The 26082-nt window shown below is 35.4% G+C and overlaps 2 protein-coding genes across 6 annotated transcripts; both read left to right on the forward strand.

Moving 5' to 3' along the window:
• Positions 1-1389: 1389 nt before the first annotated feature.
• On the forward strand, positions 1390-15468 carry LOC140060042 (uncharacterized). Its single transcript, XM_072106082.1, has 3 exons — positions 1390-1852; positions 2632-3481; positions 13165-15468. Exons 2-3 carry the CDS (start codon positions 3130-3132, stop codon positions 14211-14213), a joined length of 1401 nt encoding a protein of 466 aa, XP_071962183.1. The 5' UTR covers positions 1390-1852; positions 2632-3129; the 3' UTR covers positions 14214-15468.
• A 3154-nt stretch (positions 15469-18622) lies between these two features.
• On the forward strand, positions 18623-24824 carry LOC140060043 (potassium channel, subfamily K, member 16-like). 5 transcript variants are annotated; one of them, XM_072106084.1, is made up of 4 exons: positions 18623-18806; positions 20430-20478; positions 23079-23543; positions 23976-24824. In XM_072106084.1, exons 3-4 carry the CDS (start codon positions 23210-23212, stop codon positions 24626-24628), a joined length of 987 nt encoding a protein of 328 aa, XP_071962185.1. In that variant the 5' UTR covers positions 18623-18806; positions 20430-20478; positions 23079-23209; the 3' UTR covers positions 24629-24824. The 5 variants fall into 5 exon arrangements, with proteins under 5 accessions (XP_071962185.1, XP_071962187.1, XP_071962188.1 ...); XM_072106086.1 differs by lacking the exon at positions 18623-18806 and adding an exon at positions 20082-20098; XM_072106087.1 differs by lacking the exon at positions 18623-18806 and adding an exon at positions 20914-21086 and having other exon boundaries at positions 20197-20478.
• Positions 24825-26082: the final 1258 nt, after the last annotated feature.

Genomic DNA, 26082 nt, shown 5'->3' on the forward strand with positions numbered 1-26082 from the left:
TTTTAGCATAAGACAACTGGATACATAACAGTTGATCTGTCGATTGTGATTGGTTAAAACAATGTGCGTACAATATTGCAGTATTACTCCACATCGGAGATTTGACCAATCATAAGCGATGGATTATTGGAACTCGTCATTAGTCAACTTGCTTAAGATTGGTTCCCACTGAGACGCAACGCTAGGATGTAAGAGAAACGCAATTGATTTGACCAATGTCACGCGATAGTTTGATAATCAAACGCTTGTCAAATTGCTTACGTTCCTGCGTTACGTCCTAGTGGGAACCTATCATTACGTTGCGCGTCTACGTCCTTGCGTTGCGTCCTAGTGAGAACAACAATCATTACGTTGCGCGTCTACGTCCTAGTGGGAACCAATCATTACGTTGCGCGTCTATGTCCTTGTGCGCGTCCTAAGTGAAAACCAATCATTACGTTGCGCGTCTACGTCTTTGCGTTGCGTCCTACAGTGGGAACCAATCATTACGTTGCGCGTCTACATCCTTGTGTTGCGTCCTAGTGTGAGCCAATCATTACGTGGCGCGTCTAAATCCTTGTGTTGCGTCCTAGTGTGAGCCAATCATTACGTTGCGCGTCTACGTCCCTGCGTTTCGTCCTAGTGGAAACAAAGTTTAAGCAAGACCATGTTGCTTGGCTGTCCTAGTGCTGCTAAGTCTATTATATTGGACATTGTATATGCTAATCCATATCGTATTCTTCCGTCGGTTTGTTTGTTTTCATCACGTACGTACCAGCCATATTATTTTATTGCAAATAAATGTATTGTGTTTGATATTGATGAAATAAACAAGTAAAATAATAATAATATTTGTGGTTGGGAGACGGCAAAGGCCATGTTGGGTCGCAAGTACAAGGATTTTGATTATTGTGCTTCATTAAATTATATTATTTCTGTATTTCTACTATGACCTCACATTAGAATAGGTCAAGGCATTATTTTCACATAAAAACAAGATTACATACCGGTAGAATTTGTTTTCCAGAGGGAAGAAACATTTTACTATATAAAACACACCCATGATACATGCACATTTTAGAAAATTAAATAGGGCGTAACGTATTTTTGCGATCTGACGCCGCCGAAATGAATGATGAACCACCAGACAAATAAAATAAATGATGAATTATGTAGACTATTATACTGTACTACTGTTAAGAACAATTAAGGGACCGATACAAAGCAACTAATGACAATAGCCTACTACCAGTACATATCTCGCATAACTAGTTCACTTATGCTGCGAAAACATCTATAAAATATTATTTGCTGCTGTGTTGTTGCATAAATATTAAACGGATTTTGATGGTAGTCCGTCGTCGTCGTTCAGTTAGTCGTGGCGTTATTGAATATAAAGCAACCAATTAACGCGGAATAGTGATCGATCACGGCGCTTGAATACGAGTAGAAAACCTGACGGATTCATTTCAACTGGTGGTGGTAATACGCTATTGATAAGCGCTAAAATATTGCAATATTACAAATGGTGTTAATTAATAGGTGTCGTATACTTCTTGGTATTCTGTACGACATTTGTTAGTTTTTTGCTTCTGAATCTTGGAACATATTTATAACATTGTGGAAAGAACGTTTTAAACTAACGATCGTACGTTTATGATGACAATATTTTGACAAGCAAGAAAATATACTATTGATGTTGATATGTTTACTTGACGGAAAATACGGTACCATTCCCGTAAACAACTTTTGTTGGCAGATTTTCCGAAACACTAAATTCAAATTTGAGAAAAACATCTGTACTTTTAAGAAGTTTTAATCGGAAAAATACGAAAGTGAACAACATTGATTTGAAGAAAGCACAGAAAAAAAGGTATAGGCCTACCGATGTTTCATCTAATGTTTTTTTTGTGTGTAAATTTTAACTGAGGAAGTATAGGGATCCGAAGTATTAGTCGTTAGTCTCATATTTGCTTGCCTTCTATGAGCCGTTATACAGGGCTAGGCCTACTGCATGGCATATAGGGCTTGGCCTACTACATGACATACATGGTTTTATAGGCCTACTTCATGACATAGGGGCTAGGCCTACTACATGACATACATGGTTTTATAGGCCTACTTCATGACATAGGGGCTAGGCCTACTACATGACATACATGGTTTTATAGGCCTACTTCATGACATAGGGGCTAGGCCTACTACATGACATACATGGTTTTATAGGCCTACTTCATGACATAGGGGCTTGGCCTACTACATGACATACATGGTTTTATAGGCCTACTTCATGACATAGGGGCTTGGCCTACTGCATGACATACGGTGCAGTGTACTTTTGTTACCGAAATAAAATCATTAAATACTAACACCTGTGGTGATACAAACACCATTCATGTACGTAGACACATCTATTGTTTTCCTTCTTGCAATGAAGATTAATAATACGAATTGTTGACAACGACCATATGGCTATTTTTACGTTAACTTATTTTTAGAAAAGATGAAATGATAAAAAAAAACTGTTACACATTAGTGATTTGATTTATTATTAATACGACCTAGTAATGTTTCTTCTCTTAAACGCCACAAAATGAATGAACTGGCTTTACCATGCGAAAAAATAACTTTATTCATTTTTATTCCTTATAGGATGTGTGTTATAAAAATGGTCTTAAGCTACAATTAAACAAGAGTGGAGTCTAAAGTTAAGATTTCGAGTGGAGCGTACAGTTAAAAAGAGTTTTAGTGGAATACAGTTAAGAGTCCAGTTGGAGCGTACAGTTAAAAAGAGTTTTAGTGGAATACAGTTAAGAGTCCAGCTGGAGCTTACAGTTAAAAAGAGTTTTAGTGGAATACAGTTAAGAGTCCAGTTGGAGCTTACAGTTAAGAAGAGTTCGAGAGGAGTTCAGTTAAGAACAGTTTGAGTGGAATGCATTTATGAAGAGTTTTAGTAAAATACAGTTAAGAGTCCGATTGGAGCTTACAGATTTTGAGTGGAATACAGTTAAAAGTCCGATTGTTTAGTTTAGGCCTACGGTTAACTGGTTATCATCATGTGATTTTCTAAAATGCTGGTTATAAGGCGTATCCGCTGAAATAGATAGCTCCTCTCCCTCCCTACCTAATCATCCCACAATCTGGAATATAATGGCTAGAACATTTAGAAAACAAGAAAAATCCGAAAAGAAGGTGAAACTCTGCTTGTTAGTGTTTCTCCTCTTCGTGGCCTACCTTCTGATTGGTTCAGTTATTTTTGGTGCAATAGAAAAAGGAAATGAAGAAGAAGCCACAAACAAACTTTTAAATGATGTAAACTCGTTTATTGATGAACACGAATGCATTGAAGAAAGAGACATACAAAGGTTGCTAAACACGATTAGAATGGCTGTGAATGAAGGAGCATATTCTGTCCATTTTAACTCAACCAAAGGCGAGTTGGATCTTATCTGGGATGCTATCTCCGGTGTATTCTTTTGTTTTACTATAGTCACAACAATTGGTATGTACAAAGCATTTTTTTATCACTCCTTTTCTGTCACAAAAAAACATTTTCTCGCAACTTAATTATGTTTATTGCCACCTATAAAGCATGTGGCTGTATTCATCATTCACACGCTAAGGGAAACACTTGCCCTTAAAATAAAAATAAAAGTCTCCTATCTAAGTGAATACAATTTAAGGGAAATATTTATTGAGTTAGCCTAATTGAAATACTTAATATCTAAGTGAAATATCTGACTTTAAGTGTGGTTGGTGAATACGGCCACTTATTTCAACTCTTGAACAACGCAGCGATGTACGTAGGCGCAACGCAAGTGAATTAACCAATTACCAACGACAATTCATGACGTGGTCAAATTGCTCGCGATGCGCTTACGGTACGTTCAGATGTTGCGTCCAAATTGGCATCAAGCTTAATAGTGGGCAGATTGAAAATTATAGGAACAAGGAAGAACCATTCTTAAAATATTCCGGAAAACAAGTTTTTCCATCACTTTTTTCCTAGTAAAAGTATTAGATTTTAGTATCGTCCGTGTCACCCACGAACACAATGTTCGTAAATAAAATAACAGTATATTTGTATATGTGTTTCACGTTCCCAAATTTAATGACACAAGTTTTTTTTTGCTATCAGTTCTAATAATTCTGAATCTCTGTATACCAAACTTATTTCATTCTAAGATTCGGTCGCAATTTGATCACTTTCCATTTTTGTCAGAGTGGAAAAATATGTGTGTAGTTAGTCTGTCAGTACATTGGTAGTTGTAATGATACAGATTTAAAGCGCAGGAATAGGCCAACTTTTACAGTTTAATTACCACAAACAGTCCTTACTTATTTTACCCCCTAAAGTAACGAGGACTTCATATTTTAGCGGTGTAAAAAAAAATGTTTAGATCTAATTATTTAATGTACCGATGATGCTTCCATTCAGCTACAAACAATTATCAAGATGATGCTAGTTTCATCAGTGAAATTGTACAAGTAGGCGTTGTATCGGTACAAACCATAATTACTGTACGTGATTCACATGGTTTGGTTCGCACTAGGACGCAACGCAAGCACGTAAGCGCAACGAAAATAATAAGTTGACCAAATCGTAAATTCAGATGACGTTCGGTGTACATCATATAAATGTATACTATCTATACTATCAAACTAGTTTGACAAAAAAAGTGTGATGTGCCTAAATATGGTAGTGGTATGACATCATAATGTCCATATATGGGCACATCACGTTTTTTTGTCACATAAAGTTTGATAGTGTAGACAGAGCTTTAAAAACTATCTTTAAACAAGCATTCAGAGATGGATAACCTATCTTTAACACTCGTTCAAACGGCACTTTATCTTATCCATGGTAACTCACGTACTGTCAATACTTAACATTGTAGTGTACTCTTGTTTCTATGGCAATTGTACATCTAATGTTGAGGACAGGTTGAGGAGTGTAATGTCCCTTCGCGCGCCAGAGAAATGTTAACATTTTCAATGAGTCATATCATTTTTAAAGATTGTTTAATCTTCATTTTGTAAATTTCTTTATTTGCTTTGTTGACCAAAAGCTGGGCAGGTACTAGGCGGGGTTCCGACGAACACTTAACAAGAATTACACGTGTGATTATTCTACTAAAACCAATGCTGCTTTTAAAACATAAACGATTTATTGGAGGAGCTTGATTATGCATTTACACTTAAATAGGCCTACTATAAATAATCTGATCATTAAAGGAATTCATTGATTGTTGCAGACTGATGCTAGCGACGTAACCACGTTAATTAACACCATGCATTAATTGCATTTTTGCATCAGTCGATAAACACATCATATTAATTTACATTTTACTTAAGTTTTTACAATGTGATTTTAATCTTAAGAATTGTCGTCATTTTTTAAGCTACTAAACATAATAATTAATATACGTAAAAAAAATATTTTACTTTGGTGTTTATTTACTCTATATAGCCTGGGTTACTTGTTTTACATGAGGCATTTAATTAAAATCCACATATTAATGACATTGGGAGAACAGAGTACAGAGATTTTCTCCAAAAAATGGCCAAACGATTTAATAGCAGAATAGGCGCGCGCGTAAAAACAATGATAACCATATTTTATAATAAGCATCTTCAATCCTGGTGCATATTCGAGTCAGTTGGCATCATTGGGTAACTATTAATGGCATACTGTATCATACTGTATCATACTGTATCTTACTAGAACAACTAAAGAATAGCATGTATTAAAATTGATAAAACGTTAGTGTTTTGAGTTGGTTAGTCATAAAGTCGATGTTGTGCGTTATAGATCAATAAATGGCATGATCGCATTGTGCCATTTGTTTACTTACGCTGTTCATTTGATATGTTAAGTCCGATGCTTAGCTTGTTTATTGCAAACTTATCTGTCTTTTACAATATTACCGAATACGTTTTAATCGATGTATGGTATCCGTCATATTTACGCTAAAGCAAACAATAATTAATTAACACTTGTAATGTAATAATATATGTTACACACAATTGTTTTAACAATGCTATTTTCTCAGCGCGCGCGCGTGTATCGTGATGCTGAAAAACTCATTTGTAGCATCCATTCATCATCATTTATCAATCCATGATGTCATTAGCCCGTAAACTTGTCATTCCTCTGCTTATCCAGTAATCCTATTGACCTCCTCCTCTCTCTCTCTCTCTGTCAATCCATTCATCATTCTTTCACCTTCTTCCTATTCACTCTATACATTATGTTCTTCCATGTATTATTCACAGAAAGTGAACATTAAGACGTACTATAATGCCATTGTGACGTGCCTACATTATTGACATTATAAGAATGCTATTTATATTTCGTACCGTGTTTTCTAGAACATGGATCGATATGTTGCCTCATTATTGTATTACTTTATTGTATTAGACAATTGAAATTGAATTGAAGTTCCATCAAACTCGTTGGCCAACTAACCCCTGTGCTAGTTTTTTTTTATAGCCAACCATTTTGTAATAAGAATATATGGTGTAGACATTAGTAGAAGTAAATTGTAAAATGGAATGTATGTCTAATATCATTGCGCTAAGGTGTGACTACTTTCATTGTTGTTTTGTATTTTTAATTTAAATTATGATTGTTTTTATTCATAATTACGCATTAACCTTCTATGAAACCTCAGCCATATACACACGAACCAGATTTAATAATATTTAAAGATTTCGTAATTCCGACATAGAATACACTGATCCATTTAGTCATATTAATATAAGACCTCCGGGTTTGGTCGCGCTTAACTCAATAAAAGTAATACAAGTATAAAGATTATTGTTAACATTATCAGCTCTTAGACGGACTCTGTCAACAATGACTAGATTTGCATACGTAAATGTAATTAGAAAACAGCCGTCGTTTGAATTTAAAATGCAAACTTTAACATTGCATGTTTTTTATTCGATCAATCCATAAAAAAAAATGTACCAGTTAATCAATCAGATGATCAATCAATCAGTTAATCTTGAAACATGGTTGAATAAATAAATCAATCAATTAATCAATCAGATAATCAATCAATCAGTTAATCAATAATTCAATCAGTTAATCAACTTTTTTTAACGCAAAATAATTCATGGAAAAATATTTTAAACAGTGATTCAAAATGTATGTATTTTTAGCACATGATAATGTAATTCTACTTGATTCATGTGAACTAACATATACCAACACATGTTCTAAATATGTAATGTGTGCGTATGATCCCATAAACACATGAAGAATGTTCTACTGTAGCCTATGTGAACGTGATGATCTAATAATTGTGTGAACCAGGAAGAAAATAATATACTACCAACGTTAATCCAGTGATTAGGGTTATTAAGTACAGTATAGTGCGAACGGGAGCTAAAACACTGATCACGTGATAGTGATTTACTGAAACTGTCAGTATATCAACAATAATTGGTTAAAAAGTAATTTTCACCTGTTGAGCGTGAGAAGGTGAAAGTACAATTGTAGGCTACGGTACGATATGATATTATGGATATATACCATACTTTAGTGTCATCAATCTTATGTTCCTCGGATGATTGAATATTTAAATACATACTTAAACAAAGGCGGTGAAACTAATTAATAAGTGCACGTATTGGAGCATCTGCTACAGTACATTGAAATTCATTTCATCATTTTAATGAATATTAGTACTGAAATACAATGACGTCAACGTTGCTATGGTATCTCCGCGCATTAATCCCAAAAGAAAACACGACAAATTTGATACACAGTGAAGTATAGTAGGTCGTCTCTCTTATCATTACAACAATTTCTATTGAAAGCATTATATTAATTACTGATTTCCAATAATATATGTGTATAAATTATCTGTTTGATACGTTGTTGTTATTGTAATTTTATTGGGGATATTAACTATCTTGCTAATCGAATAGACGTACGAAGAATGATAATATCATTTCATGTACAAATTGATATTTTTTTGTCGTTGATCAATTAAATGGGTAATTGATAAAATTAACGAGTCACTGAATCGAAATTATAAAAGTTTTATATTCACTGGGCGTATTTGTGTCATTTTGCATTTAAAAACGAATTTGGATAAATATGGGTGTTTGAGAACATTGTTTGTTTGTTAGTTTTATTGGTTTTTCCACACATTTAAAAAAAAAAAAAAAAATTACATAAGCATTACGTTACATATCCGTTAATATTAGTTTATACTTAATTTGCACTAGCATTTTAGAAAGCGGTGCCACAGTACTCATAATCTGACCAAATCGAGTTTCTCTTTTAGATTATTCAAATCATTGATGTGTCCCAAGAAATTTGACTTAATCACGGCTTATAACAAATTAATGAATTATTGTTTAAGATGGCCATGAAAAAAATGCACGTTCGGTTGTCATAGAAATGCGTGGCGTCATCTTGGTACCATAGTGATTTATAATAATATAATATCAGAACCATACCACGTGACGTATAGGAAAATCCCTTAAAAAAAGTTATAGTGAAAGGTTATTTCGTTGCCGATACATTGTATGGGTTCATTGTACGTGGTCTGTGCTCGCCAGACCCAGTCATGTACCCGGCCATCAGAGGCTAAATTTTACCAACAACTTTTAATGCTCTCTGTCTACACTATCAAAGTAGTTTGACAAAAAAAGTGTAATGTGTCCAAATATGGTAGTGATATGCTTAAATATGGTAGTGATATGACATCAGCATGTTCATATTATGTGCACATCACATTTTTGTTTGACACACAAAGTTTGACGTGTAGACAGAGCTTAAAATTCTTAATTCGTAGCGGTCGTTAGAAATAATTTCAGACTTTACCCTACTACGTGCTAATTATTTGTTAATAATTATTGAATATTAATTACAAATCCCATTATGGTCTCGAGTATCTAATTGAAACATGTGTCTTTTCGTTGTACCGCTAGGGCGTCGTCATCGTCATCGTCATCGGCTTGTTCTGGTAGATTACATTGTTTACTTAGGCCTACTTATTAGTTGCATCTCAAGAGTAATACTGCTTTTAGACATCACGGTGCGCATGCGTATACAATTACAGACAAGCGCTGACATTATTATGTGAACATGTTTATTAGTGTGAATCCTGAGTTATAAACATCGTTCTTTGCGTTCATATTTGATTCTCATTTATTAAATTAGTTAAGAAAATCGATAATTTCTTGTACATGACTTGTTATAATTTACATTGATAACACAATGTATCCGTTGTTAATATATGATGATACGATGATACGAGTTAGTTTTTAATTCAATACATCTCAAATAGATTTCTATTAATATAATTAGGTTACAAATCGATTCGTTTGATTCTGGTTGGTAACTGCAGCAGATTTATTAATAATAATAATAATTTATTTGAAGTTTACTTTTTTGTATTCATAATAAAGAATAAGGTTAATCCAAAGATTTTATAACATCGGCTTTTAACATCTCTCTGGGTTTATCGCAATATAGCGTGCGCAATGCATGATGGGAAGGATTTGGGAGCAAACGTCACACGACGCGCTTAGTACGTGATTTGTTGTTTGTGTACGTACGCGCCGTGACTTTTGCTCCGAAAACATTCCCATCATGCATTGTGCAATGACGTTCCTCGCGAAATCAAGCTATTTGCGATAAAACATTATAACAAAATACACAATAACCTATAAAATATACAATATTTTTTTTTATTTTAGAAACAATAAACTTTTCCATTCTTTGATTGTTGGTTGAAAAAAACTTATTTAAAAAAAAAAATTGAATGAATTTGTAATTGAAATTTTGAATGCCTGGAGAGAACATTGTAACCGATCTTAGGATCTGCTGAATTTATATATAAAATGAATAAAAACTTCGATTATTATGCAAACTGTAGTAATCGTGTCAATTGTATCAAATTAAAAATGGCCGTACAAAGCTTTTATCGAAATTCAATATGGTTGTGGTTATACAGGGGCCTAATAATAGAAGGCTATAATATACCAGCAAATCTAGTTACAAGGCGCATTTTACTCATCCGTTATTGTTGATGTAGACAATCTAATTAATGCAACTGCATCAGTGATAGCATGATGCTGCTGTAGCATTTAAATATTCCAGGCCATTTTCGTATATAATCGAATTACATTAGTTATATATTAATAGAAACAACGACATACATTGCTAGCTGTTTTATTTTCAGTCTTCCGTCAGTATTTATAATTCTGGACGTTCACAAATATTATTTGAATATTATTGTCAGCAATCACCATAACCGTCATTATCATTATAATAATCATCCTAATTATTAATCGTCGTTATCATTTGTATTCTCGTACTCGTTTATAATCATATGCCATCATGACGTCATAATCATATATTTTTTCGTTGTGTTTTCAACCTCTAGAAACTGAATTTGCATAAAGTAGCATTGACCTAAAAAAGAGAAAGGTACATTTGGCAAATTTACATAACAATTGTCAATTATCGCTTCTCGTTATTATTATTAATATTCAGAGATTATAAAAAAAAACCGGATAAATAATTTCAACAAAGTGTGAACGACACTTAACGATCATCGATTGTTAGTGTGAACGACACTTAACGATCATCGATTGTTCGTAAATAAAACCTAGTGATGGTATCATTAAAAAAACCTAACAAGATATGATGAGGATTTTATATAAGAAGAATCTCTCATTTTGTAAATAATTAAGATGAAAGCGTATAATAATGGTCTCTGCTGCGCGTGCGCGTACACCGCATACATCTGCGCTCCACACACATGACACCGCGTCCTATTAAAGTTGGTAATTAAATTTACATTTTCACAATTGACAATATCTATATTATAAGTGAGAGAGTTTGTCTGTTTGTCTGTCTGTTTGTTTGTTTGTTTGTCTGTTTGTTCGTTATACAAAATTTTGTTACTGCACATAATCTTACATATGGGGTATCAAAATGACCGCAATTGTACCGGGAATGTTCTAAGCTATATTTCAACATCATCCGCCACCTAGGATCCAAGTTAGGGACCAAAATGTGGTCAAAACCCCCACTTCCCCTCAGCAAGGCGTTTGGGGAAATATAGATATATATATACATATTTTATTCATTAACCAATATGACACCTATTCAATTACACATTCAGCAACATACTTTAACCATATCTAGCTATGTATCGGTCTATTGGATTGTCTCATTAGAGAGCAGTTCTTTACTGTTACTGTGTTCTACTACCATATCACATCATCCGCCATCTAGGATCCAAGTTAGGGGTCAAAATGTGGTCAGAATGGCCCACTTTCGATGTTTGTTCGTTATACAAATTTCTGTTTCTGCACATAACCATACATATGGGGTATCAACATGATCGCAATTGTACCGGGAAGGTTTTAAAGGGTAATTGGTGGGAGAGGGAGGTTGGGAGATAGGGTGTAAAAGTGATAGTGGGGATTTTCCTTAGGCTAGGTGGGGTGGGGAAGTAGGCCTATTCCTATGACTGAAACTGTTGGGTTGGGAGTGATGGCTAACATAATTTGTCTGGAATCGTCTTAAACACATCACCCAGTATCTGGGGTGTGTTAGGAGGGAAGTATATGATTGCAATTGTACTAGGAAAAGTTACTAACTGTGAACTGTCCTGTGGTAGAGTTGTTAATTGTGGCTGGGATGGTGAGAGGAGAAAGAAGATATTAGATATTTTAATTATCAGCCAATATGACACCGATTCATTTACAAAGTTTACAACGTACTTAAACCATAGGCCTATCGTAGCTATGTACACCCTACAAAAGTTTTACAGTATTTTAATTATCCTCAGCAAGGCGTATATAGATACACATATTTTATTCATTAACCAATATGACACCTATTCATTTACACATTTAGCAAAGTACTTTAACCATATCCAGCTATGTATCGTCTCTTGGATTGTCTCAGTACAAACATCCATTCCTGTGTGAACATACAAACGTTGTTTACTGTTACTGTGTTCAACTACACCACCAATCCTCCAAGGGAAAAACGCCCATTGTGGGAGAGTGGGGTTGGGAGATAGGGTTTGGGTTCAGGGGATAGTGGGGGATTTTGCTTACACCAGAATTGTGGTTTATTTATTTATTTATTTTATTTTTATTTTATGTCTTTAGGCAATGTGGCCAAGGATTACCAATAGTGAATTAATCACTGTCCTATCAGATAGGTGGTAATCCTCCTGATACAGGGGCTATTGTGTGAACCAGTTCACCGGGGTAACCCCCTACTCTTTTTCGAATAATGAACTGGGTTCTTTAAAGTACACACAGGTTATAACTGTGTACACTGGACCTACGGTTTATAGTCCTTATCCGAGAAGACTTGTTCCACCACCAGAACTAGGAGCGAGTCGGCCTCGAACCCTTGCCGATGTTGTTGTTGGCTCTTTAGATACGGTAAACGGCGCCCCTGCCTTAACCGCTCGGCCATATGACTCGTGGTTGGAAAATGTTAAAGTATTTAATCATCCCTGGGAAGCGGATGGGAGGTTGGGGTGGGGATGTAGGCCTATCACCATGACCGAAACTGTATTTGAAAACTGCCACTGAGGGATTATGGGTTGGGAGTGATAATAACATAATTTGTACTGGGGTGTAGTGTAGTAGGGGGAGGAGGAGCGAAAATACTAGCGTAATGAAGTAGCCTATATGATTGGATTGTACTAAGGAAAGTTACTAAATTTGAACTGTCCAGGGGAGGAGTCAAGGTTTGTTGGTGGCTGGGGTGGTGAAAGGAGAAAGAAGGCTGGGGGGCCGCAGTATCTAAATTACATATTTTAATTATCAGCCAATATGACACCTATTCATTTACACAATTTACAACGTACCATTCAACCATTATTAGACCCATCGTAGCTATGCATACTCCTCTCAATTCGAAGCTTAGGTTGAATTGAATTTGTCCATCACTGGGAAGAATTTGTTTTTAAGAAAGAGTATGGGGTGTTATTGAAGAGGGGTGTTATTGAAGAGGGGTGGAGGTTGGCGAGTACAGACAGATACTCATGGCGTCGGGTGTTATGTACTGAGAAGGCTGTAAACTAATTTTGAAACCCGCCCTGGGGCGGGTATAATTGCTAGTTGTTTATATCTCAATGTATTCATATTTCTATCTTTAAATACACATATTATTTTGATTCCTTGTAGGTTTTGGACACATAACACCAAAGACAACTGGAGGTCAGGTATTCTGTATCGCATATGCTTCCTTTGGCATCCCAATTACTGGCTATCTTTTGTCCCTTCTTGGCGACAATTTCGAACGCTTCTGGACATGGTACCAACGATTATTGAACAAAAAATTGCAATGTATTCGGTCGGTGCGTTTACGTAGGATTACGATAATAGCATTTGGTATATCTATTGTTTTGATTTTGACATTGTTTCTACCTTCGTACTACTGGTCTCTGGAGGAGGAATGGTCCTACTGGATCAGCATATATTACACTTTTATCACCATGACAACCATTGGGTTTGGTGATTTTGTTGCGAGTATTGATGACAGTACAATACCTTTAGTAAATCGTATTTTTGATTTAATTGTAACTATTTTTACAATTCTATTAACACTGGGTTTGGTCACCGGTATTCTCAAAATTGCAGCAAAACGAATTGAAAAAAGCAAAAATTTTGCAAACTCTAGACTTAGCACAATGATGAAGAAGTTGCTTGGCAACGAAGGAATGGACGATTTGAATAATACAAGATCTATTAAAACAATATCGAATGATCTTGCTAAATGTACGCCAAACGGTAACCATAACAACCAACTGACAGTTTATACCGGACCGTCTTCTTCTAATTCTACAGATGATCAAAATAATATACGCGTAGAAGATGATACTGTAAAAAGACGCGTAAGTGACACGTCACAAGCCACGGACTTAAGTTGTGCCGATGTTAGTTTGGAGTTTTCCAATCGAATCGAGCTGTATTTAAACAAGACCTTGATAATATCAAAATATGGATTAACGGATGAAATGATTGAAGACATTAAAGACGTTATCAATAATCACATTGTTGAAGCTATCGACACTGAAGCAAATATACGCAATAAACCACCGTCTAAAGGACCGGTGGCCGTTAATGGAATGGTTAATGGCGGCTTTCTTGGTGATGACACAAAGACAAGACAAGTGTGCGTTAATACACAAGATAAGCGCGTATTTGTTGATATGCATAGCGATATTGTTTAAAACGTGCAATGTAGGAAGATGGAGAGGAAAAAACCCGATATTAAGCACGGCTTCTGTTTGAAAATGAAAACAGCGTTGTCATCTTGTGCCCCAACCCAGTATATCCCTTCCCACTTGGACGCAACGAATTGACCAATCAAATTAGTACGTTGCCTCCAAGTATAAAACAGTTTAAAATTCACACAAATCTTTCTTTCTTTGGACATTTTTGCGTTCTAGGTTTTCTTTTCGATGCCTACAGGTGAAATATTATTAGCTCAAATTTAGCATTAGAAATAAATCTGTTGTTTTTTGTGTGGCCAGTATTTTTTTTCGATTTACCTGACTAGCCGTCTAACAGGTTATTCAAATTCAATATTATGCAAATATCTGGCCTGTAATTCATTGATTTGGTATTTTCTGTTAAACAGACAAACGTGTTGAAACTAAAAAAGTTTTTTTTAATATAATTGTAAATATTGCGTGGTTTTACACGTTATTTTAACATTTATGAATTCTGATGATTATGATTATAATGGAATTATGACAGAGAAGAAACACAATACTGAAATGGTAAACTAATGTATTTAAACACTCTCATTATTAGTAAAAATAATTTCATATTGGATATTTATATTAAGTCATATTTATGCAAACACGCTCTTTAAGTTAGCATTATTTTTATTTATTCTAATTTTAGTAGGCATGGCATAAAATGTAAAAATAAGCAAATAAAATATACAATTCGATTCACTTTATTTGAATATTATCTAACGAAATTAGTACGCACGACTTCCGAACCAACGTAGCGTGACTAAGACGCAACGTAATTTGACCAATCACGACGCTTCGCAACGCAAGGACACATAGACGCAACGCAAGCGAGTTGACAAATGCCAAGCGGCTGTTCGAATAATCTATCGCTTGTGATTGGTAAAATCACTTACGTTCTTGCGTTGCGTCTCTGAAACCAAGCTAGCTTAATGAGCCTTCGATTGTGTACGCAAATTGATTTTGGTCACGGGTCAAGTGTTTTGATATCCAATCATCCTCTCGTCTGGTGCGCGCGCAAAAAACAGATGTCACTATATTATTTATACTGTATAATATGTAAAATTAAAGAGTTTATAATCTATAGTATTTAATTATGTAAGCTCTTGTATCTTTTTATATCGCAATAATGATAATATAATAATGTATAAGGCCTAAAATATGTTTGATTTTGTACAGTATTTATATAATTATCCTGGGTTCTTGATTTGATATAATATTTGTTATAACTTTTATAAATAAACAGAGAAACCCTTGACATAATTGTGTTGTATTTGGTATTTCTGGTATCAAAGCTTGGTTCCTATTGGACGCAGGGAACTTTTGATTAGCGAGGACCGGAGATCAACCTAGGTCAGAGGTCAATCGATGTACCGTCGGGTCGTCGCCTGAACCACGTCTGAACCTAAACCATCAAATCTCTGTCCAGGTTGAGGAGCGAGGACATACGTTGTCCCAATATTTTCCGCATGCGCACAGTGAACTAGCATGACGTAGTAAGTTTGGTTGTCGCAATCGCAACGAAGCGCAGGCGCAATCACAAAATGTTCATATTAAGCCGACCATAATCTAAAAGTACCATCAAATGTAAAATATTAATGGAAATCTGTTTTTTTTTTTAGTTCAAATTACAAATGAGAACTTCACAAAATTATATATTCAACAGAAATTCACAAACTTTCATAATTTAAAAATGAAACAATTCGTTCAGAATCACGTGAATATACTTATGTTTGAAAACGATTGTATTATGAATGATTCATTAAGTTGTAAAGTTTTATTTATTATTAGTTTAAATAACAAACAATTGATTGAAGACGTCAATTGATATGATAATTATATTCAATTAGGTCGAATAATATTGTTATAATTATTTATAATAATAATATAATGAATACGAGTAAAGTACGACGCTGGTATAAATTATAATTTCAAATATTTCTGAAATTCCACATTAATTACTGAAACTTAACCATAGCTATGTTAATCGTCATGATCATTATGCGTATAATCATCAATATCATAATAATCAATATCATCACGACGCGCCGGAACGAAGACAGAGTTTGATATGCCTACTTTATACCCAGCGAGCTTTCGTAGTAGGCCTATATGAAGTACCGTCCGTACCACCAGTCTATGATAACATCAATTATTAAAAATAAATTTTGTATCAAACTCTCTCTCCCGAGACAAAAACATAACAAGCTATCTCTTCATTATATATGATGATGATGATGATTATAATACTAATTACACATAAATAACAAATATCATTATTAATCAATACGTATGACATACATTTCCTTTCTCTCGTGGTAAACTTGTTGTTGTGTTTGTACACGAACTGCCTACTCACTCACACTCATCACACAAATCGAACTATATTCTAGATAAATCACAACCCATCATCAATTCCGTTTACATAACAGACACTTGTGTTCATTATTCATCGGAACAAGGAATGTATTAGCATGGAACATCCTGGAGAAAAAGACATTTTTTCAACGGCACCGTCTTGTGTTCCAAGAAACGGAACAAGTGGGATGTAGCATGGAAAAGTCGTCGAGAAAACAAATTGTAAGACGCTGTCATCTTCTGTTCCATGAAACAGCACAAATGGTTTACACATTTAGAGGATTATCACTATCGTAACAAGCATGATTTATTAACTTTATTACACATAAAAATGCAATTTTGTGTATTATCCATGGTAGGGTGTGTATGCCTATATAGATCTGTTTCTTTCCGTGTATCATATTCGAAGTCACACCAAAAAGACCAGGCGCGGCGCGTAGAAAACACGTACCGCGCGGTACCAGTAACCTATATTGAACGCGCAGTGTCTGTCCACATTATTACGCCCTAGTCTGAGCTCCAGACGGAGTTTTATTTTAATATTAGTAAAAATATAAATGTTTTTGCACATATGGCGTTTCATACGTGTATTGCTTGTATTTTCAGACAAAAATCAAAACGACGACGTGTGGAATGACATAAAAAAGACAATAAAACAGACTTGAAGCAAGTCTAAATTACGCCTCAGTACAGCTCTGTCTACACTCTATCAAACTCATGTGACGAAAAATGTGATGTGCCCATATATGGACATGATGATGTCATATCACTACCACATTTGGGCATATCACTACCATATTTGGACACATTACACATTCAAACTAGTTTGATTGTAGACAGAGCTTAACAGATTCTCGGCCGCATTTTTATCTTGTCATTGCTCATAATGTTTCGTGACACGCCGCAGTATCATAATAAATATAATTATTGAGACGTGCTGTGCTGCACTGTTTTTTTTTTCATTTCGAAATTAATATCAATCTTCATAAAAGGTACGTTACTCAGAAACAATAATTGATCACCACGCGCGCGCACCCAAAGAGTAATACCGTAAGTATGTTTAGATTGGTCTGATCGAACGTTGTTTGTACGATGAAAACACAACAGTCATAAGACTGTGTTTACACCGACACAAAACACTTTAGGCGATATCAACCACGTGACTATTAAAGCTGCTTCACACAACAAAGCATAATCGATTAATTTGGTAAGAATTGCCATTTTTTCTTGTATTATTGATTTCTTTAAAGTGCATTAAGGTGTGTAATATTGATAATATTAGTATTGTTCCTTAGCACTCGTAAACTGAATATGGCATACTAATGTCCTAGTCATTTATTAATAGGCCTATATCTATTTTTTATGAAATGCCGACAATAATATGCGTCATTGAATTATATAACAAACTTTAATACCTAAAGCTTGGTTCCCACTTCTTGGACGCAACGCAAGGAGGTTAAGCCCACGGTTAGTAATTTGACCAATCACGACTCGATGAATCACCCGAACTGTCGCTTGTGATTGGTCAACTCATTTGCGTTGGCGCGCCTACGTTGCTCCAAGTGGCAACAAACAAACAATTTCCGAGTTGTTAAATTTGTTGTGTTTTTTTCTTTTTATAGGCAAATTGCAAAGGATAACCACCATAAGCGAATTCATATCCTTTATAAAAGGTGTTAACCTTGTTCATATATAAAACACCATCACATAATTGTACAGCAAAACAACTTTACCGAAGTAACTTGTTTTGCCACAGAGGGCTCATCGTATATTTCGAGAAAGCGAATGTGAAAAAAACGATTTTTAATTACCTATTTCATATACAGTAAGTTTGTATTCGTACAGATTTATTTTATCATAGCCCAGCAGCAGGCGGCGCTATAGCTTATTGTTATTGCCAAATAATCAATATTTGTTTTAGGTTTTTTCAGAATTGTAATTTTGTTCTTCCCTAGCAACCTTTCCCCGGATCTATCTGTGTCGAAATGAAATGTCATCGACCGGTCTTTGGTCTTTGGCATGTTAACAGAGTGGACTATTTGCAATACTATTAGTAAATCGATGTAATGGCTTAATTATCAGTAGACCTATTTCATGTTATCGAACACGTGTCTCTCACATTCAGGTATATAGGCTACTTTTACTTTGTGGATGGAAACAGTTCACAGTTGATGAATGACAACTGAGATGGTAAAAAGTAAGAAGGTAAGAAACTGGTTCATGGTATTACCTAATGAATGTTGTGTGTCTGCTGCTGGGCGCAGCTTCCAGGGCTATGATCTCTTTCAATTCCTGTTTAGTCATGACACATCCGGAGCTTGTAGTATGCTGAGAGTCAAACTGCTTTACTCCGTTCACTCTCTAATAGGCCTACACCTGTTCACCTGTATCCGATTCTCATGGTATTGTAATTTTTCCAGTCGTCATAGTAATATACTATACACATTTATTACATGTGAGTTCCCATTGAAACGCAACGCACGGACATCGCACGCAAGCGAATTGGCCAATGACAGCGACAGTGAATAATCCATCGCTTATTATTGGTCAAATCACTTTTATTGCGCTCACGACAAATTATTAACGTAAAATACAGGCGACACATGTGATACTTATATCAGGCTGTATTACAGCAGAATTCAGTGCCTGTGATACTGGGCACTAATTATATATAGAATGATGCAGTATGTTTGTGGAACATGTACTATTCAATTTAGAAAGATATAAATATAATCCACATAGACTTTACTTGTTTAGTAAACAGAGACATTTCACGACCTATCCAGGTCGTATCATCAGGCCGAATGTTTACTAAACAAGTAATTCCAGTGGATTAGATTGATATCTTTCTGAACCTAATACTACCTGGATGAATGAGAATATTCATATCTGTACCTACTGCAGTACGTGGTCAGGGTTCGAATCTGTACCTCAAAGGGGAGATTAGAAGCTATTGTGAATATTCAGTATCTGTACTACTAATAGTACGTGGTGAGGGTTTGAATCATGAAAGGTAAGAAATTATGAAGCTTAGCTTAAGCCTGGTTTCCATAAAATCGCTACACCGTGTCGCCGACTGCTGTCGCCGACAGAGCGTAGCGATTCTATGGAAACGCTAGAATTTATCGGGGATCTAGTACGCGAGCGCTAAATATTTTTTGGTACACGCGTATACGACTCATCGCCGACAAAATCGGCAAAGTTGAACATGGTTGAACTTTGCCGATTTGTCTGCGATAAATCGGGGAGACCTCCCCGATGCGCGTCGGCGACATTTGCGCGTGTAGCGATTTCAATGGAAACGGTGTAGCGATTTTATGGAAACCAGGCTTTAGTACGTCATCAAAATCGAAACTTTTATAATGGCTCGATTAAGGAAGTGATTTAAAAGCACGTCTATCACTAATAAACCATTTTGTCGTTTCGTTTTTGCACGTTCACCTAGCAGCATCAGGGAAGTAATACGTCAGGAAAGTAAACATATAAACGTTAGAAAGGTAACACACAGAACGCGTTTCCTACTCTAATGTACTAAACGCAACCAGTCACCTTTCTCCTCTATATTATACACTTTTTGTTTTTAACGCAAAGAGGAATATTATTCTGAAATGATTGTTTAAATCATGGTCTCCGTGTTTAAAGCAAGTTAAGTTTGTAATCGTTGGTGTCGCTATTCATGCTTCCCCACTGCGTAACTGTTTTTTGACGTTAACGGTTGACTGGTTCCATCATTGTCAAGTTGACATTACTCTATTGTTAAAATAACTTGGTGTTTTGTGTGACAAAATCCGATCGTATCACATCGTATACTTCCTTTATATATTATAGAAGCTTGACTTGCTGGAAAGAAGGCATTTGTTATGACACTCCGCTCAGGGTAAGTTTGAAGTCTCATAAATTATTCAGATTCAATGAGGTCTTTTTAAGAACATAAGCTACTCACTGGATAATTGAATTGACTATTTTTAAGTCTATACTGGCCACGTCTAAGAAGCAAGGACTCCCTGCTGAAGTTTCCAAATTACAAAGCCGTCGTACTCAGTTCAGCAGTACAACACCTTTTCCGGATTAGTCTTACATGGTCCTCCATGGATAGTATATGTCCGTTAATTATCAATACTTGGACGTATCCGGCTGCCGGACATACACCCAAATTAAGCCGTGGTTGTATACAAAGTTAAAACGTAAATAAAAAAAATGATTTGATTGTATTTTTTCATACATGATTATGTATTAAGCACATTTTTTTGATGATAGTTTTAAGCTGTTCAGTTCGTAACCTCCTATTTAATCTTTTGTTTTTTGTCGGAAGATAATTTGTTTGGAAGAGAAAATAGGTTATCTAAAATTGTCGTTGCATATAGGGTGTAACGCAATCAATTAGCCAATCACAACCAAGTAATTGTAAAGTAAATAGTGGATCCAGATTTGTGTGTGTAAAATGGACAGTGGTGGAGGAGGTAGAGGTGGTGTCTGGGAGAGGAGGTAGGCCTAGATATGGTGTCTGGGAGGTGTATTTGGTAAACTAATATTTTAAAACGACAACGTGTGTGGAACTACTAGGAGGAACTACATATAATAAATGCTCAGCCAACCACGAACATGTATGTACGTCACCTTTAACCTGTAAAATACCAATGAAATGACGCAATCAATCATGGGCATCAACAACTTCTTCAAAATGTTCCTCTGAGTCAATCATCATATATATATATATATATATAAACTAAAACTTTATTTAGACACGAGACTAATGTACAGTACAACTCGTTCAATCAACATTGATTGTTTTTATACAAGTTCGTGATATAACAAAATAATCAAACACAATATAAATACGAAAAAGAAAGAAAAAAATGTGAAAAGTAATTACAGTATTCTGCGCAACTAATCTTGTTTTCCAGAGACGCAACGCGTGCGTGGACCAATGACAGCGAATGTGACGATTGTGATTGGTCAAATCACGTGCGTTGAACTGTGCGTCTCTAGTGGGAACCAAGCAGCAAAAGTAACCACAGTATGGAATCTACTAGTATAGTTAGTTTTGCTGCTGTTATAAAATACAAATATTTTATATAATACGTCGCATTATAACGAGGCCCGTCCCCCGTCGTCGATGAGGAATATACTTTTTCAGAATTTAATCATTATGTTCATACTTTTCTAATGTTCTAAACTAAGCCCCCCCCCCCCCCGGTTTGTACGACGTGTTCAAATTCTCCCCGGGGGTTAAAAGTTGTTAACAGTTGTTTTTTCTTAAAAATAAACATCATGACGCGACAATACTTTCTTTGAAGAATTGAAATTTATTATCACGATGAATTAGCAATCTGGTTTAAAAGACATTGAATTGATACAGAAAGGTTCACCTAGGAATCACACACTGTGACTAATAAAATGTTGCACTATATTCAAAACACTAAATATAGATTTCGAAAGTGCCACTTCTTGATAAACGCTTTGCTTATTTAAAAACCATTATCCATAACTGACAAGATGGCAATGTTGAATTACTATTTATATAGGATATTATCAATCACTGCTGCATTTGTCCCACTCCTCTACGGCGCCCCGTACTCCTCTACCTTTTGATGTTAAACGATGTTCAATCTGTTCCGATGCTGTCTTTTTTGTTAGAAAGTGATACTACGTGACATGAGCAATTGACGCTAATATTTATAGAATCGTTTTATATTACTAGTTTTGTTTTTAAAATTATTATAGAATACCGTACATTGCAAAAATGAATTGGTATGTTTATGTAAATTTCGACAAATACAATTTACAATTGGATTGGTTAATTTAATTCATTTCAAATTGTTTTTCTCACCCCCATCCCCACAAATATATACACCTATATATCAAAATTTAGATCCGCCTCACTGTGTTGTTGAGGACAAGATAAATCATATTCCATCATTACGTGTTAATAATGATACCATAACAACAATAACCTTGCATTTTATGTGTTATGTTACCATGGCAGCTACAAGTGTCATCCTCTAGCGTCTAACCTTTTATAATCCTGTTTTATATGCAAATTAGCCTGTGTGTTGATGATCAATAGGCCTAGTAGATTGCAAGATTACGCATATATTATTAATTTAATAATTTTCAATTCTCTATAGATATTTAGGTTTATATATTAATTTCCGCGTATGGTTTTTATCTTAGTAAAACTATTTTCAATCGTATACCGGTATTAATTTGCACATCTTTGGCAGGTACAGTACTTATCGTCAATTATTATTTTCTTTGGTAATTATATTCGCTAACATGCATTAGGCATTTATAAAAGCAATTCTGTGCTATAAAGATGTTATTGTATGTTCTTTATTCATGTATCGTATAAGTACGTTGTTGTTCTTTATTCGCGTGTCTTTATGGTGTTGTTGTTCATGTGTCTTAAGTACGTGCTGTTGTTCTTGATGCGTGTGTCTTAAGTACGTGTTCTAAACTTAGCGTATTTATTTTCAGATGGAGATACATGTTGGAAGCTTGTGAAACCAAAAACATCTTCTTGAAATAGAAACTAAAAAATACAGTTAATCAGTAGAAACTTAAAATACCAGTACTACATAACTGAGTACAGACAACAGACACACAAGATGGAACTTACTGAATTGAATTCATGGAGAAAAGCTTTGCTTAGCTTCGTCGTCTTAATAGCGTATCTGTTCATTGGTGGTGCCATCTTCCACTCTCTTGAACGCAGTGACGAGGAAGACAACAAGGGCTACATCGTCGACACCGTCTACGATTTTCTAAGTAACAACAGCTGTGTTGATAGTTACGAGCTTGGTGAATTGATAAAGACAGTTGTGGAGTGGGGTGATAGTAACTTGATTAACGAAGGCAACGTAAGCAACGTGGACGACATGCCTGATTATTGGGATTTTGTGAGTGCCGTCTTCTTTGCCGCCACTGTCGTCACCACAATTGGTAAGAAAGATTCTAGACTGTGTAACTATTTGGCACAAATTATGAAGTTTTCTAACAAAACTCGAAACGCCAACTGGTGCACTAAAAGACAATAACTACAGACTTGGAGCAGGTCTAGGTTTCTTACGTTGGACACAATGCAACGACAATTAAGACTTAACGCAATGCAAGTGAGTTGACCAATTATAACGGAAGTTCGGCGGATCCCTATCATCGCCGGCGGGTTGGTCGAACTACTTGCGGTGCGCAAAAAGACATAGACGCAACACAAGTAAGTTGATAAATGACAGGTGACAGTTCGAATAATCCATCGCTTGTGATTGGTCAAATTACTTACGTTACGTTACGTCATTGTGTTGCGTCTTATGACGATGACTAATGTACCGTTGATGTTTTATAGTATGTTCATTCCAATATTTATCTTTTTTTCAGGCTATGGACATATTGCTCCGTCAACATACAGCGGTGGCGCGTTCTGCGTCTGTTACGCGTTCTTTGGTATCCCTCTAACAGCATTATTTCTGGCAAACGTTGGTGATTGCTTTTCCGACAGCTGGAACGCTTGGAACGCGTTACTAGTTAAATACGTAACGTGTTTCTCTAAACATGAACGATTGAAAAAAGTCATATCAACGGTTGTACTTATTATACTAGCGTATTTTTTAATTATTCTGATTCCTGCCGTTATCTTCAGTAAAATAGAAGAATGGACTCATCTGTCCAGTCAATATTACTGTTTCATATCCCTTTCGACGATTGGTTTTGGAGACTACGTGATAGGACAAAACACAGCTAAATCTTATAGTTTTTTGAAGCTGTATAAGCTATTGACAGTGCTATACATCCTGTTTGGCTTGAGCGTTTTAACTTTAAGCTTTAAACAATTGCAAGTGATCTACCAAGTTAAAGTACCACGTGTTCGTGGTCGAGTGAAACGAAAGACAATAATGGTAAACCGGCATGATATTGAAATGACAATGAAACGGACCTCTCACGTGAATGATGACGTTGAAATAGAATTAGACCTAAGTGAAACGTCTTACACGATTGCGTGTGACGCATCCGTTCAAACTGACAATTTTTAGTGATTTTTTCGTTTGGCGTTTTTTATAACATGTATTAATATTTTAAACCCGGTTGTAGATATAACATATCCCTATCCTTTTGTAAATAAAAGGTAAGATTTAACGATTCTATTGATGCGTTATAAAAATATTATATGTAGTTTTTTTAAAAATAAATAAATAAAGTATAAATAAACAAACAAAACCCTGTTCTTATACAATTAAATAACTTTGTATTTATTGACACACATTTCTTCTACGAATGCAGTACCAATTTATAAATATACGGTACATCTTAACTACATAGAAATTGCATAACACCGTAGACTGTTCAATAAATCCATGGAGAAATAATGTTACAGTTACTTATGGATATTCCAATATATATACTGTATTAAAATCATCGACACCTTAAATATCGCCCTCTCGAGTCTCACTGGAACGGCAAACACCACTTGATGGTGTCATATCTAGGCTATGGGGCATGGCCTTCTATCGTTTCATTTCGTGATCCCCTATCGGGGGGGAGAATAAAATTGCTATGACAATTATAACAAAAATATAGATAACCTTAAACTGGCCGGTCCCGCTTGTAAATGTTACGCCTCAACGAAATATGTTTGTTTTTATATGTATTTTATTGCGATATAGAACATTTTTGTAGGTCAGTACAGGTCGCACAATTGACCAATCAAAAAATTTGTCTTTTAACTCATGGAGCTGTGCAACAGTAACTGTCCAATCAGATTCCCTTACACAGCGGGATACGGCTACTAGACGATCGTAAACAAACATGTGTTGTTCTTCTGGAGCGCGGAGCAGGAAGATGTCATCTTCTGATGATCAAAAACGTTGTTATTGACACAATACATCTAATTCTGGGACAATATTAACATTCACAGAAACCAAATGGAAAACTTTTTTAATGTGTACAAAAAGTTGGTGCAATCTAAGCGGCAATCAAAAGGAGTTTTGTAGCCGCAAATCCTTTTGAAAATATTGAGAGGAGCTTACCAATAATACTTGTTACCAATTCCTGGCGACGCTGGATGTCATAAAAAGATGCTATCAATATTTCACTGATTGTAGCAAACAAAGGCGAGCAGTAAAATATGAAATAGAGGATGTTAATTCATCCAACAATGAAGAAGGTAAATTCTATTTGTTTTAATGATAGGTCTAGCCTAGGCTAGCTAGGCCCAGTAATTAGTTCATATCATACTGCCTTGCTAAAAAAAGCCTAGCTAGGTAGGTTGGCGGTGGGTAGTCTACAAAGTTTATTTTTTTAATATGTATTAAGCCTACGTAGAGTAGGCTAGGCCTAGTATATAATTTTTTTTAAATATCTGGGCAAAAAAAAAATGAACCCATAATTACAATATGAATTAGGCCTAGCTAGGGTGGCCCCAGTATTATTGTGTAGTGGACCTAGTTTGATGGTACCTCCATCTTGGGAAAAAACATTTGCATTTTAT

Source organism: Antedon mediterranea, chromosome 10 (assembly GCF_964355755.1).
Source record: "Antedon mediterranea chromosome 10, ecAntMedi1.1, whole genome shotgun sequence".
NCBI lineage: Eukaryota > Metazoa > Echinodermata > Crinoidea > Comatulida > Antedonidae > Antedon > Antedon mediterranea.